Source organism: Octopus bimaculoides, chromosome 2 (assembly GCF_046866305.1).
Source record: "Octopus bimaculoides isolate indiv1 chromosome 2, ASM4686630v1, whole genome shotgun sequence".
Taxonomy (NCBI): Eukaryota; Metazoa; Mollusca; class Cephalopoda; order Octopoda; family Octopodidae; genus Octopus; species Octopus bimaculoides.
The window spans coordinates 139,544,862-139,564,796 of NC_142929.1; the positions used below are offsets into that span (position 1 = coordinate 139,544,862).

The following is a 19,935-nucleotide window of genomic DNA, read 5'->3' on the forward strand; positions in this document are numbered from 1 at the left end:
CCAGCTTCCCAGCTCCTGTCAAACCATCCAACATGGAAAAGGGACAGTAAATAATGATGATGGCATCAATCATGTGGTTTTGGGTTCAGTCCCATTGCATGGCATACTCAAAAGTGTCTTCAACTATAGCCCTGGGCCCACCGAAGCCTCATAAGCAGATTAACTAGATGGAAACTCAAGTGTGGTTGTGAATGAGTAGCACCATCATACAAGTGATGTTTGCTGTCGGTTTTCCATGAAAAACGTGTCTGACCATGGGAAATATCACCTTCCTTGGAAAGAAGTGAAGGTTGGTGACTGGAAAGGCATCCAGCTGACCCACACAAGCATGGAAAAAAATGGACACTGAATGATGATGATGATGATGATATTTTTGAAATCTCAAGAAATCAAAAATTTGATAACAGTATTATATAATGTATTACTGATCAATATTCTTATTTCAGCTCTTTACATAACGAGTTCAAATCCTGTCAAGATCAACTTCATCTCTCACCCTTTACTTTTCAAGGTCGATAAAATAAAGTACCAATCAATTACTGGTATCAATGTAATAGACAAAGCCTTTCAGTTCAAAATGTGCTTTTGATGGTCGGGAAAGAGGGCTATTGATGGATGGTTTCATAATTTGCTGACCACTCCTCAAACACATATATAATTCCCTTCCCTCAATCAGTAGCATAGAATATTCAGTTACCATCAGAGTGGAGAGCCTAATTTGGTTATTTGAGCTTTAGACAGCGCATCAATGCTTGATATCTATTTTTTTAACAACACAGCATGAATGAGTAAAAAATGAAATAAATTTAAATAGTACAAAACCTTGCTGTAACTTAGGATGTCCACTATGGCGCTAGCCTAATTTATGACTGCCTTAAATAGGGGAGTAAACCAAGTATGTTTTCCCTAAGAAGCTGTCAACAATTTTGTTAAAATAATCTGTCAGGAAACATATACCTCTTTTTCTTGTGGTGTATACGTGCACACACACACACACATACACATACAAACACATATATATACACATACACACACACACAAACACGCATATATATATATACATACATACACACACATATATATATATATATAGTGTTTTATGTGTAGAAAGAAATGTGAGTACATTCTTATTTTTCTCACAGTGAGGCTTTGACTTTTCAAATTTCAGTTTTGATTAATGTTGCACTATATATAAACAAGCGAGTGTGTGTGTGTGTGTGTGTGTGTGTATATATATATATGATGAAGATCTATATATATATATATATATATATATATATACGCACACACACATACACACACTAGAACTGTAACACAAAGATGAATTTCATAGATAGTAAATAAACGTCAACATCTGATAACCACCAGAAACTGACTTTTACTGATGCAGATATCAGCAATGTTTGTTCTTTTTTCGGGGCTTTTTTTTTTCTTTTTTGTAATGTAACGTTATCTTAGTATTGAAAGCATATGTATGATTGAATATGAAGAGGCAAACAAATGAATATATGTACGGATTCATGTACAAATGTACATTTGCATACATGTGCATGTATATGCATGTGTGTGTGTGTATATATATATATATATATATACACACACATGTATTTGTTGCTGCATTTATATGTATTGGTGCCTGCATGTTGTAGGAGGAAATCCAGAAAAAAAAATGAATGGAAAGAGAAATAACATTTATAGATAAAACAAACACAGTTTAGATGGTGAAGCAAGCAGTGGATGATAAAACAAAAAAAATGATTCTTTTTAACTCCAATCCCATGAAGAAGACCTACAAATCCTTCCCTTGTAATCTTATCGCGTTAATAACTAGAGCATATATAACGTCATGTGTAATCTGTTACAAATTTGCATCAGTATCACTATCGTCTTATTTCGGCTTGATTGCAACAGAATATGGAATAGAAAATTTGGTAAAACAATCTCTGATAGACAACATGTGTGCATGTGTGCAGTAAAGTGCATGATAGCTACTGCAGAGCTGAATCTCATACTCAGCTCTCATTCCATTTCATTTCATATTTACATTCTATGAGCAATACATTTACATATATATACAGAGATACATATATATATGCACAAACACAGAAACACTTACACACACACACACACACATATATATATATATATCATCATCATCATCATCATCGTTTAACGTCCGCTTTCCATGCTACCATGGGTTGGACGATTTGACTGAGGACTGGTGAACCAGATGGCTACACCAGGCTCCAATCTGATTTGGCAGAGTTTCTACAGCTGGGTGCCCTTCCTAACGCCAACCACTCAGAGAGTGTAGTGGGTGCTTTTACGTGCCACTGGCACGAAGGCCAGTCAGGAGGTACTAGCAATAGCCACGCTCAAAATGGTGTATTTTACGTGCCACCTGCATGAGAGGCAGTCCAGCGGTCCTGGCAACAAACTCGCTCGAATGTCTTTTCACGTGCCACTGGCACAAGTGCCAGGAAGGCGATGTTGGTAACGGTCACGCTCAAATGGTGCTATTTACATGTCACTGGCATGGAAGCCAGACAGCTGGTGCTCTAACAATGATCACGCTCGGACGGTGCTCTTAGTGATTTACTGGTACAGGTGCCATGCACAAACACAAAAACACTCACACACATTATATATATACATATATATATTGTTATAGTTTACATCCACTTTGTCATGTTTGTATGGGGTGACCAGAGTTTAGTGAGGCAGATTTCACTATAGCTGAATGCTCTTTCTGTTACCAATTCATACCTGTTTCCAAGCAAGGTAATATTTCCCTATGGTCTGACATGCTTCCATTAAATATTACGAAACAATGACATTCATTTACAATAACCATGTGATGCCGACACAAGGAGACACACACACATAGAAGCATGATCTTCAAACATTGGGCCTCATGGAGGCAATGACAAGTAACTGAGACCTTTGATGATGTGCCATCTTTGAGAAGACACATCAAGCCAAGTGAAATTGCAGTCACAGCCAATAACAGTGTTGTGTAACTGGCACAAGTGCCAGTGACATGCAGGGAGTATCCTTCAAACATTGAGCGATATGCTGTGTTTGAGAAGACCCGTCAAGCCAAGTGAAATCATTGTTCACATGTAGCACAGGCATGGCTGTGTGGTTAAGCAGCTCACTTTGCAACCATGTGGCTTCAGGTTCAGTTTAACTGTGCAGCAACAGCAGTGTCAGCCTTCTACTATAGCCCCAAACCAACCTTTGCAAGTGAATTTGGTCAACAGAAACTGTGTGGAAGCCCATCATTATCATCATCATCATTTAATGTTCCCACCCATTCTAGCACGGAAGATGGACATTAAACAATGATGATGATGTCCATGCTGGCATGGGTTGGACAGTTTGACCAGGGCTGGTAAGCTAGAAGGCTGAACCAGACTCCAATCTGATTTGGCATGGTTTTCTACGGCCGAGTGTCCTTCCTAAAGCCAACCACTCTGAGAGTGTAATGGGTGCTTTTATGTTCCACCGGTATCTGTCATGACTGCGATTTTGCTTGGCTTGATGGGTCTTCACCTCAAGCATGACATAATGCCAAAAGTCTTGGTCATTGCCTCCGTGAGGCCCAATGCTCAAAAGGAACTCTGCCACTTTGCCTCCGTGAGGCCCAACACTTGAAAGGAACTCAGCCACTTTGCCTCCGTGAGGCCCAACGCTCAAAAGGTACTCTATATGTGCCACCAGCACAGGTGCCAGTTATGTGACATCAGCATCAGCCATGACTATGATTTCACTTGGCTTGATGGGTCTTCTCAAGCACAGTATATCGTCAAAGGTTTTGGTCACTAGTCATTTCCTCTGTGAGGCTCAAAGTTTGAAGACCATGTTTCATCATGTATAAATATGTGTGTGTGTGTCTTTGTGATTGTTTGTCGCCTACCACCACTGATAACCACTGTTGGTTTGTTTACATCCCCACAACTTAGCACTGTGGCAACAGAAACTGATAAAGCATGTACCAGACTTTAAAAATAAGTATTGATGGTTAATCTATTTGATTAAAACTCTTCAAGGGAGTGCTCCAGAATGGTTGCAGTCCAATGACTGAAACAGTAAGATAAAAGACGTTCATACACACACACTCACACAGCAGTAGATGCTATGCTGGAGAGACCCACCCTACCTATACAAACTAGTAAAAAGAGACATAATGATGACAAAAAGATTGCTAGTATACAAGTGTTTCTCAGCTTCTACAACCAAATGATCTGATATTTACAGATAAGTGAATTCAATTGTAAACTAAACAGATACGATTGTGTTTTCCTGAAGAATATTCTACATAATTCAAAATTTGGGAGCAGTAAGTTTCTATAGAACTGTTAACCTCATACATTTACGTTTCATTAGAGTTCAGTAAGAACAGTTGCCATGACACGGGAAGAATGTAATGTTTTGGATTGTTGCCAAACATCTGAGAGTGAGGAAGATCAAGAAAGTGTTGTCACCTTAGTCATAAACTATTAAAATTTGATCCAGATTTTTTTAGCCGTTTGGGTTTCAGTTTTCTCCATACTAGAGAGTTCTTGGGCCATGAGCTGCACCAGATTTGAACTTGAGACCTATGAGCTAATAGTCTGATATGTTAACACAGCTAAACCAAACAGTTTTAGTGTCAGATCTTGACTGTATAAAGTACGATGTGTTGGAGAAGTCAACACTGGCATCATTTGAAAATAGACTAAGGCATGAAGTTTGTATCATAAAGCTAGGGGCAGTCTCAAGCAGGCTGCCACCAAAAGGATTAAGTCTTGGCTATCCTATTTTTAATCCTTTTGCACTTAAACCAACCATATCAGACCCAAATATTCTACCTGTTTCATGTTCAAATTGGCCAGATTGGGCCCCTCGTCTTACCTTCCAATGGCATTCTAAAGATAAACAATTACATCACTGAAATCTCAAAGCTATGAGATAATACAGGATTAATTCAAAACAATGTGAATAAATGAGCATAACATTTGACAGAGTTAACCTAAAGGCTAAAGGGTTAAGGTATAAAATAACTGGGATTTCATAAAATAACTGGAATTTTTTAAGGTGGTGTGATTTCTAAAGAGATTTAGTTGTTATTTGTAGCAGGTGTCTGGAACATAAACATGAAACTTAAAATTGAAAGTTTGTATCATAGAACCAGGGATGGTCTCAGGTGGATTGGAATCAATAGATTTTAAGATTAAACTTAGATTTTTACTACTTCTACTACATAAATTTGCATGTTCTTTGGTTGGTTTGCTGGCTGGATGTATTTATTGTCACACAAAACTTACAGAAGTTTCCTCACCAGATTGGAGCCTTTCTCAACTCCATGTCAGCTTGAACGTCACTGGATGAAACTAACTGAAGTAGACCAGGTGTGTTCCCTCTAAATGTTTCTCTCCGCCTTATATCAACTTGAAAGCTTTGTAAAAGAAAAAGAAAAACAAAACTGGCACCAAAGAGGGTTCCAGTTGATCCGATCAATGGAACAGCCGGCATATGAAATCTAATGTGCAAGTGGCTGAGCACTCCACAGACATGCGTACCCTTGTCATAGTTCACAGGGAGATTCAGTGTGATACAGAATGTGACAAGGCTGGCCCTCTGAAGGTGGCGAGCTGGCAGAATCGTTAGCACGCCAGGCGAAATGCTTAGCGGTATTTCGTCTGCCGCTACGTTCTGAGTTCAAATTCAGCTGAGGTCGACTTTGCCTTTCATCCTTTCGGGGTCGAATAAGTAAGTACCAGTTACGCATTGGGGTCGATATAATCGACTTAATCCGTTTGTCTGTCCCCTCTGTGTGTAGCCCCTTGTGGGTAGTAAAGAAGTAAGGCTGGCCCTTTGAATTACAGGTGCTACTCATTTTTGCCGGCTGAGTGGACTGGAGCAATGTGAAATAATGTGCCACTGAGAATTGAAATCACAACCCTACAATCATGAGCTGAACACCCTAACCACTAAACTACTTGCCTTCACTTGAAAGCTTTGTAAACTGGATGGAAAAGCACAGCAGTGGCCCCTTGAATATAAACACTATAAACATATAATGGGTCCTTGAATTAACTGACATTTGTAACCAATAAATTGGATATCTTTCATTATTTTCAGTCACCAAATTGCAACCATGTCGGGACACAGCATCCAAAGGTTTTTTTAGTTGATTTTATTGACATGAGCATTTATTTTGTAAAATTCATCATCATCATCGTTTAACATCCGCTTTCCATGCTGGCATGGGTTGGACAGTTTGACTGAGGGCTGGCAAGCCAGAAGGCTACACCAGGCTCCAATCTGATCTGGCAGAGTTTCTACAGCTGGATGCCCCTCCTAACGCTAACCACTCAGAGAGTGTAGTGGGTGCTTTTTACGTGCCACCAGCACGAGGGCCAGTCAGGCGGTACTGGCAACACTCAAATGGTGCTTTTTACATGCCACTGGCACAGGACCAGTTAGGCAGCACTGGCAACAACCACGCTGGAATGGTGCTTTTTAAATCACTAATTTACTTTTTGACATAAACACAACTCAACTCATTGTTGTATGCTACACAGCTTCCATCTACCAAATTCCACTTTCAATACATTGACCCTCAGGTCAGTCAGAGGGCTACAGCTGAAAGCACTTGCTCAAAGTACTACACAGTGGGATTGAACTTGGAATCACAAGGTTGTGAAGTGAACTTAACCATACAGCTATGCATTGTGTTTTCCTGAAGAAAATTCTACATAATTCAAAATGAGAGAGCAGTGGGTGCCTATAGAACTGTTAACCTGATACAGTTCTGCTTCATCAGAGTTCAGTAAGTACAGTTGCCATGACACGGGAAGAATGTAATGTTTTGGATTGTTGCCAAACATCTGAGAGTGAGGAAGATCAAGAAAGTGTTGTCACCTTAGTCATAAACTATTAAAATTTGGTAAAGATTTTTTTCACCTTTTGTGTTTCAATATTCTATATACTAGAGAGTTCTTGGGCAATAACTGAATTTATAAAACTTTTATTCCTAACACAAATTGGGTTACTGAAATCGCTAATTAAGTAGACCTTGCACCACAAATATTCTAAACACATTTAAGAACCAGAAATATTCCAAACATTCTAAATATTCCAAAATTTAGCAGTTTGAATATTCTACAAATTCAACACTGTCAAAATACTAAGGAACTCTAAAAGATGATACAACCTGATAAGATTTAAGAAAACAAATTACAGTAAACTCTTTAAATTCTCGGAAACTTATTGAAACAATAATATTGTTGATATACCAACACTTGGCAGGTTCAAAATACTGTGGCACCAACTGATTTGGAGAGAGTCAAAGCGAGCTGGTTAAAAGGAGTTTTGAAATACACAGAACCAAACACATGAGTCTAGTAAACTCAGAAGCAAGCTAAAAAAATGGTAGATGAAAAGGAACTAATAAACTAGTTAATTAGAACACTGAACATATGTTTCTCATCAAAGATACATAATATCAGCTGCGTAAAGTAAAAATTATAGTAAATTGATGAAGAGATATCTTTGAAAATATGTATGTTTAACTGTGAGATTGATGACTTCCCAAAGGATATTAATACTGTGAGTAAAAAAAGGGAGTTTCAAACTGAGGAACTGAACAGAATTACAGTTTTAATTTGCTAAGTACTTATCATTGCTACCATACAAGTATCATAGTGCCACAGATAATGGAAAACACAGGCTGCACCAAGTATTCATATGGAATATAGGACAGGCAATAAAACATGGCTAACGGAAATTAAAAAAATATGTATATAAGAATTGATCAGAGTAATTAATGTTGTAGAATATAATAATAACGATGTAAATAATAGCTGTATCTGATAGCGGCAGTGGGAGTACAAGAATCATTTAATGTAAATAATTGTGCATGCATTGTAAGGTTGTGGAGTGGGGTACCACCACAGTTATTTAATGTAAATAATTATTGTATATTTACATGAAAGTAGCAGTGGTGGTGAAGTGGTGGGGCACAACAATTGCATAATGTAAATAATTGTTGCACATGTGTGCCTGGCGTTGGTGGAGGAGGAAGCGGCAGTATTGGAGGATGTACAACATTTCTTTTTAAGTGAATAAATAGTTGTTGAACATGTATCAGGTGGTGTTGGCAGTGACGATGAATGTGCAACAATTAGTTAATGCAAATGTAAATAAAACTCACCATACATTTACCTGATGGTATTGGTAGTGGTGGTGGTGGTGGTGGTGATGGTGTGTGCACACACATTTAATGTGAATGCAAATAAAACGACAATGTTGGTAATAGGTGTATAACATTTATTGAGAATAAAAAAATATCAAATAAGACTGCTTCTAAGACGAATACTGATAATAAAACCACATGCCACAAAGATGCATATACGAAATGATGTAGGTTAGTCGGTCCAATAGAGACAAAAATAACAGAGGTAATGGTTTAACTCTTTTGACACCAAGCCCCCCCCCCACCCCTCCTGGGACCATGCCTGGTTAAAATATGATACAAAACTCCTTGTTTTAATCAGCTCATCATCATCGTTTAATGTCTGCTTTCCATGCTAGCATGGGTTGGACGATTTGACTGAGGACTGGCAAACCAGATGGCTACACCAGGCTCCAATCTGATTTGGCAGAGTTTCTACAGCTGGATGCCCTTCCAACTTTTGTGAAAACAAGTGCAAACAAAAGAAGATGTAAATGGCACACTCTGCTAATTCTATCTTTCTTAAAATCGGTTTCCCTACAAATATTTCCTTGCAGTTTAAATCTAAAGGGATGTCTACTTGAAACTCTAATGAACAACTCGGTTACAGAGACATTAGATTTAAAAAATAAGAATAAAAATATAATGAAAGTAAACAAACGAAGTTTGTTTTAGAAGCGTTGAGATGTACTGAAAGATACAGAAATAATTTATTCTCAAACGCATGATAATGCTAATACAATAGCATGACCAGGATAAACTATCCCTATATTGCAGAAAAATATTGTTACCAGCCAGCCAGGAGACTCAAACTAACATTGAGTCTCATGGCTGGCCGGTAACGATTTTTTCTACAAAATATGGATAGTTTATCCTGTTCATGCTATTGTATTAGCATCATCATGCCTTTGAGAATAAATTACTTCTTCAGCAACAGTACTTTAAAGTAAAGATTTGCTGAATATCTCACATTGTGAGATTTAAAAATAGTAATTTTCTAAATTATTTCTGTATCTTACATCAAAATATATTTTAACATGGTCTGGAATCAGAATGAAAATGAACAAAAATAATTGTAACAATCACCAAATAGTAAATATTATGTTACCTGTAGATATTTTTAATTGTCACTATTAATTATATTTCATACATCAACCTTAGAAGGAGGAACAAACATCTTTAACCCTTCTGATATCAACCTGTCTGAGACTGTCTGTGGTTCTAGGATACAAGCTTCTAATTTTTAAGTGATCTAAATGAATATTTTCATGCTAACTTATGCTCTAAACACTAGCTTCATAATACACTAATCCTTCGCCATATCCCAGTTCACCTATCACACTCTGATAGGTACATCGTGGATTTTTCTGGCTAATACATGTAAATTTATATTGCAGACTCCTCAGTATATCACTGGTTTCTGTGGCCGAGAGGTATTTATATTTTTTTTTATGCCTAAAAATTAATAAACTAATCAATAGAAATACAGTGCAGTACTGCACTGTATAACACTTTAATAAATTTTTTAAAAATACGTAGTGTACAGTAGATGAGGAAACAAAGAATTGCACACACTATATGGAAAACAAAACTTGGGAGACGAGTGTGTGGTGGTGTTTTGCATTTATAATAAAATAAATATATACAAATTTATAAAAATAAAAACAAAAATACAGTACAGTATTTTTCAGATTTTCATCTATTCTGGGGGGTTCTGGAGCATAACACCCACAGTAGTCGAGGGATTACTGTAAAATTAATTTACTAAATTGTGTATTTAGTGTCATGTAAATGGCACCTGTGCTGGTGACATGCAAAAGCATCCATTACACTCCTAGAGTGGTTGGCATTAGGAAGGGCATCCAGCTGTAGAAACCATGCCAAATCAGACTGGAACCTCGTGCAGCTCTTCAGCTCAACAGCTCCAGTCAAACTGTCTAACCCATGCCAGCATGGACAACAGACGTTAAATGATGACGATGAATTGAAACAAAGGAAACATATGCCAACAGAAATATGAGAACTAATGGCTTAATACAAGATGATACAAGATAAATCAATGAACTGTTGTTATCTAACAGAATCTCTGTGTATCACGACAATAAGATAGCTGATGTTTTTAAGTAGGTTAAAAAATAAATTTACATTTAAGAATTATTGTATTAATTCATGCGTACGTCACAATATTTTATACTTGATTTTAGAAAAAAAAAAGTAGGATCCAACTTGAACACAGGCAGAGCTAAAATTATGAAGGAAAAAAAATTTAATACCTAAACATATCACTTAATCAGGGGTGTGACTTATGAGTAAATATGGTATTAACACATATCCTAAAACATACTTAAGTTAAAAAACCAATTTATTACATTGAAAAAATAACATCTATTACACACAACTCCTGTAATTACAGCAGGATTCAACATTAATTACTTATTTAAATCAAAATATATCACTACAAAATCCTCTACAAAAACCCAAACAAATCACAGATTTTCATTTCATTCAACATTGCAAACAAAACCTGAATAGACAGCAAAATTAATTTAATTGCAATCCACACCTGAAAACGTGGGGAAAAATTATGTACAATGTAGTTTTAAACCAGAGCAGACCCAGGTAAGAATGGACCCATCATCTGCTTATGCTCTGTCTCTGTATCCCTATTGTCTCTTCTATTTCATGAGTCTCTGCTTCTTACCGATATACAAATACAATCAATACAACTGTTTTTCTTATTACTCTATATCTCACATGCCAACCACACTCACAAAGAAAGATGAAACAAGCCAATGAGAGAACTACTACACGGTTGTTCTGCATTGCCAGAAATAACAACCAAATTTCCCTCATATACCACACCACTGTCTTTTAAAGGAGGGACATGTTGGAAAACATGATTCTAGTTACCCTGGAAAGAGGAAAAAATGATAGCATGGTTACAGGAGGAATATCTTTGATAACTGGTCTGCTAGATCAACCCCTGGCAAAGCGCTAAACAACAATAATAAAAAACATTAAGACTGACTTCTTACAGAGCCGAAACAGTACCCTCCAAACTATGCTGCTAGGGTAGCTTTCTGTTTCTGTTAGAGTCGACAGATTTAGTAGAAGCCCTGATTGACAAAATGGTGGGAGATGGTAGAATCAAACGAACATCATCACCATTGGTTTAACGTCCACTTTTCCAAGCGGGCATGGGTCAGATGCCCTTTCAATCACCAACCCTCGCCTGTTTCCAAGTAAGGTAATATTTCTCCATGGTCAAACATATTTCCACAGAAGACTGGGAACGAGAGACTCCACTTGTATGACAGTGACAATCACTTACGACTACCCCATTAAAACAAGGACACACAGACAATTGTATGTGTGCATGTGTATGTACATAAATCATCATAAATAAATGAACACACAAAGCCTTATGAGCGGATGGAAACTGAAAGAAGCTAATTTTGACGTTTTTAATCTGCCATGTGAGAAATATAGAGAAATATTGCGTTGTTTGGAAACAGAGGATGGTCGGCAACAGGAAGGATATTCGGCTGTAGAAAATCAGACTCAGTGAATCCATTTTCTGATAAACTGTAAAACACATACTGGTATTAACATACTGCACCCAATTCAGTCAACTGCGATACATTGAGCCCAATTCTATCAACAGTAATATATATTCGAGTCAATTCAATCGACAGTAACCTACGGAGGTCAATTTAATCGATAGTAATATATATTCGAGTCAATTCCAGTCTCTTATTACGTATAACTTTGATTTTGACAATTTGTAAATATGAGTTACCTTTCTTGAATTTCAGAGCACAACAAAATTTACATCGACTACTCTTACATATATCACGCACATCATATAATCTCTCTCTCTATCTCACACACACACACAATCTCATCGAGTGACGGAGTAGAATTAAAAAGCGCCAAAGACAATCCTTTTCACAGCCCCCAAAACCCACAAGCCAATTCTTGAGTGCTAAGAAGACGATGAGAAATGTCTTCCGTCTGGCTAAAACAGAGAAATGTGGTAGTGATGCCCGGCTACAGATTAAGTGTACCACCATCGAAACACATATACAATCCATCATATTGACTTCCAGATTCTGTCTACACAATTACGGTGCCATGGGTTGGGTCGAACCACGTAACGGAATCGAACTTGGAGCCATATGATTACTCCTTTATTCTTTTACTTGTTTCAGTCATTTGACTGCGGCCATGCTGGAGCTCCGCCTTTAGTCGAACAAATCGACCCCAGGGACGTAAACATGCCAACATTGGTTGTCAAACGATGGTGGGGGTGGGGACAAATACAGACACACAAATACAAATATATTTCCCAACCGAATGATTCCGGGTTCAGTACCACTGTGTGGCACCTTGGGCAAGTGTCTTCTACTATAGCCTCGAGCCGACCAAAGCCTTGGGAGTGGATTTGGTAGATGGAAACTGAAAGAGGCCGATCGTGTGTATGTATTTATATATATATAAATATATATATATAAATAATGTATATATATATATATATATATACATTATTTACATTATTTACATTTGACGGATATTCGTCCTCATCTTGTTTGTTGTTAACAACGTTTCGGCTGATATACCCTCCAGCCTTCGTGAGGTGTCTTGGGGAAAGTTCGAACCTGGGTTCTCATTCCTATCGATGTTACTATTATTATTATCATATTATTATTATTATTATTATTATTATTACTATTATTAATCAGGTCACTGCCGTGAATCGAACTATGAACCTTGGGGTTAGTAGCCCGCGCTCTTAACCACTATGCCATATGCCCGTGGGCAATTATGGGGTGAATTTTAAGGCTTATAAATCTATTATTTTTCTATCCTTCCTCAATACCGGTTCCCATATGCTATTCATATCTGCACTCGGTCTGCTTAGGAGGTTGTTGTGTCCTAGCATATGTGCTGCTTCTTTTAGTTTTCGTATTTTCCAGTGTTGTTCCCTGTCTATTATTTTAACTTCATCCCACAGGGGGAGGTGGTTTCCATTTCATTTTTCCATACATGATCAGCTATACCCGATTTATCAATATCTCCTCGTGTCACAGCTTTGCGATGTTCTTCTACCCTTATTTTGAGGGGGGCGACATGTTTCGCCTTTGTATAACCTACCACAGCTGCATGGGATGGAGTACACGCAGTTTTTGGTCATATTCTCTGTTGGTGGTTTTACCCGAAGGAGATATTTGCAAAGTGTTGTATTGCTCTTGAATACTGCCCTGATGTCATATGGGCCGCATATCTTTTGTATCTTTTCGGAGAGGCCTTTCACATAGGGTAGACAGACTGTAGACAGTTTATTGGTTTCATCCTCTCTTTTCTTCATAATTGGAGTAGATAGTATGTTCTTGGGGTAGTTGTTTCTTAATAGATTGTTACTGAGCTTGATCATTTCCTCATCTAAAAGAACGCACTAGTATACCAATCCCGTGTACTCCATCCCATGCAGCTGTGGTAGGTTATACAAAGGCGAAACATGTCGCCTCCTCAAAATAAGGGTAGAAGAACATCGCAAAGCTGTGACACGAGGAGATATTGATAAATCGGGTATAGCTGATCATGTATGGAAAAATGGAAACCACCTCCCCCTGTGGGATGAAGTTAAAATAATAGACAGGGAACAACACTGGAAAATACGAAAACTAAAAGAAGCAGCACATATGCTAGGACACAACAACCTCCTAAGCAGACCGAGTGCAGGTATGAATAGCATATGGGAACCGGTATTGAGGAAGGATAGAAAAATAATAGATTTATAAGCCTTAAAATTCACCCCATAATTGCCCACGGGCATATGGCATAGTGGTTAAGAGCGCGGGCTACTAACCCCAAGGTTCCGAGTTCGATTCACGGCAGCGACCTGATTAATAATAGTAATAATAATAATAATAATAGTAACATCGATAGGAATGAGAACCCAGGTTCGAAATTTCCCCAAGACACCTGACGAAGGCTGGAGGGTATATCAGCCGAAACGTTGTGTTAACAAACAAGATGAGGACGAATATCCGTCAAATGTAAATAATGTAAATAATTCCTCATCTCTTAAATATAGAACTATATAGATATACGACGGGCTTTTTTCAGTCTCCGTCTACCAAATCCACTCCCAAGGCTTTGGTCGGCCCGAGGAAATAGTAGAAGACACTTGCCCAAGGTGTCACACAGTGGAACTGAACCCGGATTCGTGCTGTTAGGAAGCAAGCTTCTCACCACACAGCCACTCCTTGCGTAGAAAACTTCACAACCACACGATCATCGATCTTTTCCTCACTCAAAATCACATTCCGCTCAACAAACAGAATTATAGTGACGAGCCTATAAACATGTACTAAAATATTGTATGCAACGCTTAAAGAACAAATACATAAATAAGCCAGATGTCGAGTGGGCTACCATTTCGCACGCGCAAAATGTTTAATAACAAAACAAACAAAAAACATCCAAAACACTTTAACAAAGACTTTAAGAACAAATTGAAGAGTGTCAATTGTAATAATAATAACCCTTTCTGTTGTAGGCACAGAACCCGGAATTTGGAGGAAGGAGTAAGTCGATGTAAACGACTCCAGTGTACAACAGGTACTTATTTCATCGACCCCCAAAAGGATGAAAGGCAAAGACGACCCGGGCGGAATTTGAACTGATGCGGACGAAATACTCGCCACTTTCAAGTAATGACAACAATCCTTTCTACCATAGGCACAAGGCCTGGAATTTTAGAGAAGGTGACTAGTCAATGTAAGCGACTCCAGTACTCTACTGGTACCTATTTTATCGACCCCGAAAGGATGAAAGGCAAAGTCGACTTCGGTGGAATCTGAACTCAGAGCATAAAGACGGACGAAATGCCGCTAAGTATTTTATCCGGCATGCTCACGATTCTGCCAGCTTGCCGCCTGAGCAATAATAATAATAATAATAACTTCATCTCAGAATTATAATTCTGTAATTTATGTGGGAAACAAGCAAAAATAAAATGTGCAAAATACATTCCTTAGTTAAATAAAAAGACGGTCACCCTTCATTTACAATATCTTCTGAGTTCGTCTGTCTTTACGTTCTGAGTTCAAATTCCGCCAAGGTCGACTTTGCCTTTCATCCTTTCGAGGTCGATAAATTAAGTACCAGCTGCGTACTGAGATCGATCTAATCGACTGATACCCAACCCCACCCCAAAAATTTTCGGGCCTTGTGCCTAGAGTAGAAAAGAATATTTTCTGAGTTTGTGATATGGAAAATAAACTATGAAGCTTTAAATAAACCTTTAAGAATTGGTAAGAAATAATTAAATAAACGTTATTCTCCAGGAATGTCATACATTTGAATAGAAACACTATTGAGACGGACACAAGATCTTAAATTTAGAAGACGGCACACGATTAGTTTATCTGACGCCCAGTTATCTGACAGGTAAGTTTTTAATTATTCCGGCCCTGAAGTCGCGAATGACAACAATGACGACTGCTGTTATAGACAGAAGGCCACAAAATTAATGAGATAACTTGTCCGTTTACTCGATTCCTGCATATTAACGATACTTATTTTATCGACCGGGTAAAGATGAAGGATAAATTGGCAGAATTTGAACATGCAACGGATATCAGTATAATTCGTCTGACTCTACCTAACTACATAAACAGGACCCGATAAATTAGCAGTAAGCTAACGAATTCACTCTTCATCTTCCTGTGATCGATAAAAGCGGTATCGATAATATACTGCGATCGATAAACTATGCTTGAGACCCAGTTTTCTATTCCCAGCAAGAGCCGGTTTTACTTCGACTTTCATCGGTGTACTGGAGGAAAACTGGATGTCACTGAATCTTCTCATCTCCCTTCTCAACGTATTAATTTGTCTAAGTTCCAGTGAGTTAATAAAGAAGTAAAAAATGTAAAGAGACGAAGTTCCAGTCGAGTGATGCTGGCGGCGTGAACGTTTCATTCACGGTTTGAAGCCAATCACTTCACTGATGGAACTGCTGACGTCCGACAAGACTTCTTTCTACAACACACTTCCTTTAAAATGTAAAGCATTTGTACCTAAAGGCAGACACACACACACACACACACACACACACACCACTAAATGGTGAAGTGGAGCATGAAGACTCATCTAAGGATGTGTTGGCTTCGCGATCCAGTTTTCAATCACTGCTTGGAATCCTTTTTTCGTTTTGGTCCGAAAAAAAAAAAGAGCTTTCCATCTCATTCCCCATTAAAAAAAAAACGATAGCTTATATCTCTACAGCAGAAATCAATATTTACATATTAATCAAATAATTCAATAATAAAGAATGATAATTTCTAAGAGAGGCACAAGACCAGAAATATGGCGGAGGAGGGGGGAGTTAGTCGATTAAATCGGCTTCAAGTTAGTTAAATGGCTGGTACTTCATTTTACTGATCCCCCCCCCCCCCGCTTCCTAACGGGAGGATGAAAGGCAAAGTCGACTCCGGCGGGATTTGAAGTTAGAACATAAGGAGCCGGAACAAACACTGCCATTCAAAACGATTCTGCCAAGGCTTTTCATTATTATTACCACAAAGGCGACGAGTAACGGAGTAACGGGGGGGGGGGGGGATTAGAAAGAGTTGCGAGGAAGGAGTTTACATAAGAAGCTGAATGAAACGATATATATGATAGCATAGTCATGAGAGAGCTTCAAGACGAGAATTGCTATCGTAAGTCCTTCAGATACAAGAAGAACCTGACAAAATAACAATAATTGAATGTAATGTAGGTACTAGACTAGGAATTTGGAGAGAGGAGGACGGACACAGTCGATTAAATCGACCCCTACAACTTGAATAGCAGTGTATTTTATCGATCGCACGATGATATAAGGCAGAGTCGAACGCGACTCAGCAGGGTTTGAACTCAGACCGTAAAGAGACGGGATAAATATCGAAAGCCATTTTATCGGAGCTCTAACGTTTCTAGCCAACGGGCACTTGTTACCGATACTCCGGCAGAATTTTGACCTTTTTTTTCTTCTTTTTTTAGCACGAATGAGAAAAAAAAATTTAAACAATCACTATTCCATTGGGAGTGCTACGGTAACAATCCGCAAATAGTGCACAGCACCTCTGCATTGAAAATAAAGTACTTCAATGAAAAGAATGACCTCAGCAGGCAGCTGGAGACGAACGAAACTTGACCGAGATGATATAAGAAAATACAAACAACATAACTTGGCAGGATGCATTCCGGTGAGAGAGGGGGTCTTTTTGATTGCTTGTTTATTTAGGTACAGACGTAATCCAAATATATTTAACATTCATGAATAACATCACCCACTCTCATACTTGCAATTTATACGAAACGCGAGTACCGTAAAGTTTGGTGCGTGCCTGTATATATATATATATCCCTGTGACACATATCTCGCTCTCTCTCACACAAACACGCACATATACAACAAAATACAGGTATATCAATTTGTAAACAATTCAAGAAAGAAAAATAAAACTCCTTGGCAGGAAGCGAACCACATAAATCTCACTGGATTGTCTGCGCACACAAACACAGATGTTTATTATTTATTATGGCGGGGAGCTGGCAGAATAGTTAAAGCGTCGGGTAAGTGCCTGGCGGTTTTTCTTCCGGTTCTTCACGTTCTGAATTGTAATCCCGCCGAGATCAATTTTGCCTTTAATACCTCGAGGATCGATAAAACAACACACCAGTGAAGTAATGATACCGACTTACCCCTCCCCTTCAAAATCACTGCCTTGTGTCAAAATTCCTAAGAATATATTATTGTTATTATAATTATTATGGCGATGAGCTGACAGAATCGTTAGAGATTCAATTAAAAATAAAATGCTTTGCGGTATTTTGTCCCGGCCCTTGGCGGTTTGGGTTCAAATCCTGCCTCTCAACCTTTCGGGGTGTCGATAAAATAAAGTTCCAGTCAAGTACTGAGATCAACTAACTACCCCGTCCCCCCTCAAAATTGCTGGCATTGTGCCTCAATCGGAAGTACAAGTAGTATTAGTAGTGGTAACTAAAGTGTATGTGCACGCGAGCGAGTAAAGTATGCATTTGTGAACAATTGAAGAGAAAAACAAAATCGAAGAGAGGCACTAAACCACGCTCATTCTTGCTTCTACAGTTTTTAATATATTCAAAAGTCGCAAAGTTATACAATCTTAAATATACAAGCAATGTGTATAACATAGCGCTCGTTTCTAACAAAATCAATGCTTAAAATGGTTTACTTATAGATTTGTTTCCGCTGATTTCTTCAAACTAGTCACTTTACATTCTTACATAAAAGAACACTGCATGCATATTAACAGCATTTTAACTGCAGTAATTTAATGAGTTTAAACGCACGCATTAGTGAACAAGCAGACTAACTGGGTGTCTTCTTTTAAAGAAATATTATTTTAAAGGAAATTAACTGAAAGTAAAAAGAATCGTGATTATGAAGAGTGCAGACCAGTGTCACTGATCCATCAATAGGAGTGTATATAGACTTGGTTCATTCTTCTCGTTTGAATTGCCGTAGTTAAAAATATCAATTTATACCTGCTTTATAAACAAGGTTGGGATAGAACTTCCTAGTCTTATCTGTATAAGCCTCATCTTTTATCCTTAAACTTGTTGTCCGCTTTCAGATTAAACTCTTGGACAAGAATATATATGTGAAACTATATATATATATATATATATATATATATATATATATATATATATATATATATACGTGTGTGTATACAAGCTCTCCAAATAAAGATTACAATTGTGGGACGAAACGTGAAATCGTAGAGATAGTACATATATAAATAACATATTAAAAAATTTATAGGGTCTAAACCGATATATATATATATATATATATATATATATATATAATCATATATGTATATATATATATATACACACACACAGAGTATATATACATATGAAACTAGAGGAATGTTCATAAACGATGGTTTGACACCATTAATACAAAGCTCTATTTACAAAGTTCGAGAGAATTTCTTATATGTATACGTATACGAGTGAATAGGTTCAAAGAGATGCGGCAAGTCTGTTAAATTAAAAGCATAAAATACTTACTTCTGTATAAAAATTACTAAAAGCTTCTTCAACGTTGTCTGACGAAGTCGATTCCGCCATTTTGGTATGAGTTACTCTCCTGAAATGAGAGACAGATAGGAATAAAGAGAGAGGGAGAAGAAGAAGATAGATAGACAGAGAGAGAGAGAAACATACAGACAGAGAGAGACAGACAGTCAGAGTGGTAGATAGACAGACGGAGAGAGAATGAGAGACCGATAGAGAGAGAAAGAGGGAGAGAGAGAGCGATCGGAAAGGAGATTGGATGAAAAAAAAATAAGGGGAGAAGTAAATAAATCAGGGGAGATAATGCAGAACTGAAAGTAGACTAGATTTTATAATATTTAATTTTTTTGTACTTTCGTTTTAAGGTAAATTTCTCCACCACCACCGGCCACCATCCTCCTGTTTCTTTTGCATACATCATCTATGCTGTCCTAGAATTGATTGATTTTATAAATTTAGATGTTTACCATTATGTCGGAATAACGTTTTTGTTTTCTTTTATTTTCAGTTAGATTGATCTTTCTTACAACTTCTTTCTCAACTATAAAGATGAAAAGAGTGGAACCTGCTTGTCAGCCAGGCAAATTACAGCA

At 37.7% G+C, this 19,935-nt stretch overlaps 1 protein-coding gene across 1 annotated transcript in view; it reads right to left on the minus strand.

The window, feature by feature from the left end:
• LOC106873534 (dnaJ homolog subfamily C member 8) overlaps positions 1-19,526 on the minus strand; it is a 38,019-nt gene extending 18,493 nt beyond the window's left edge. The window contains exon 1 of the mRNA XM_014920925.3: positions 19,337-19,526. Coding sequence (XP_014776411.2) covers positions 19,337-19,396 — 60 coding nt within the window. The 5' untranslated portion in view covers positions 19,397-19,526. The remainder of the gene's footprint in view (positions 1-19,336) is intronic.
• Positions 19,527-19,935: the final 409 nt, after the last annotated feature.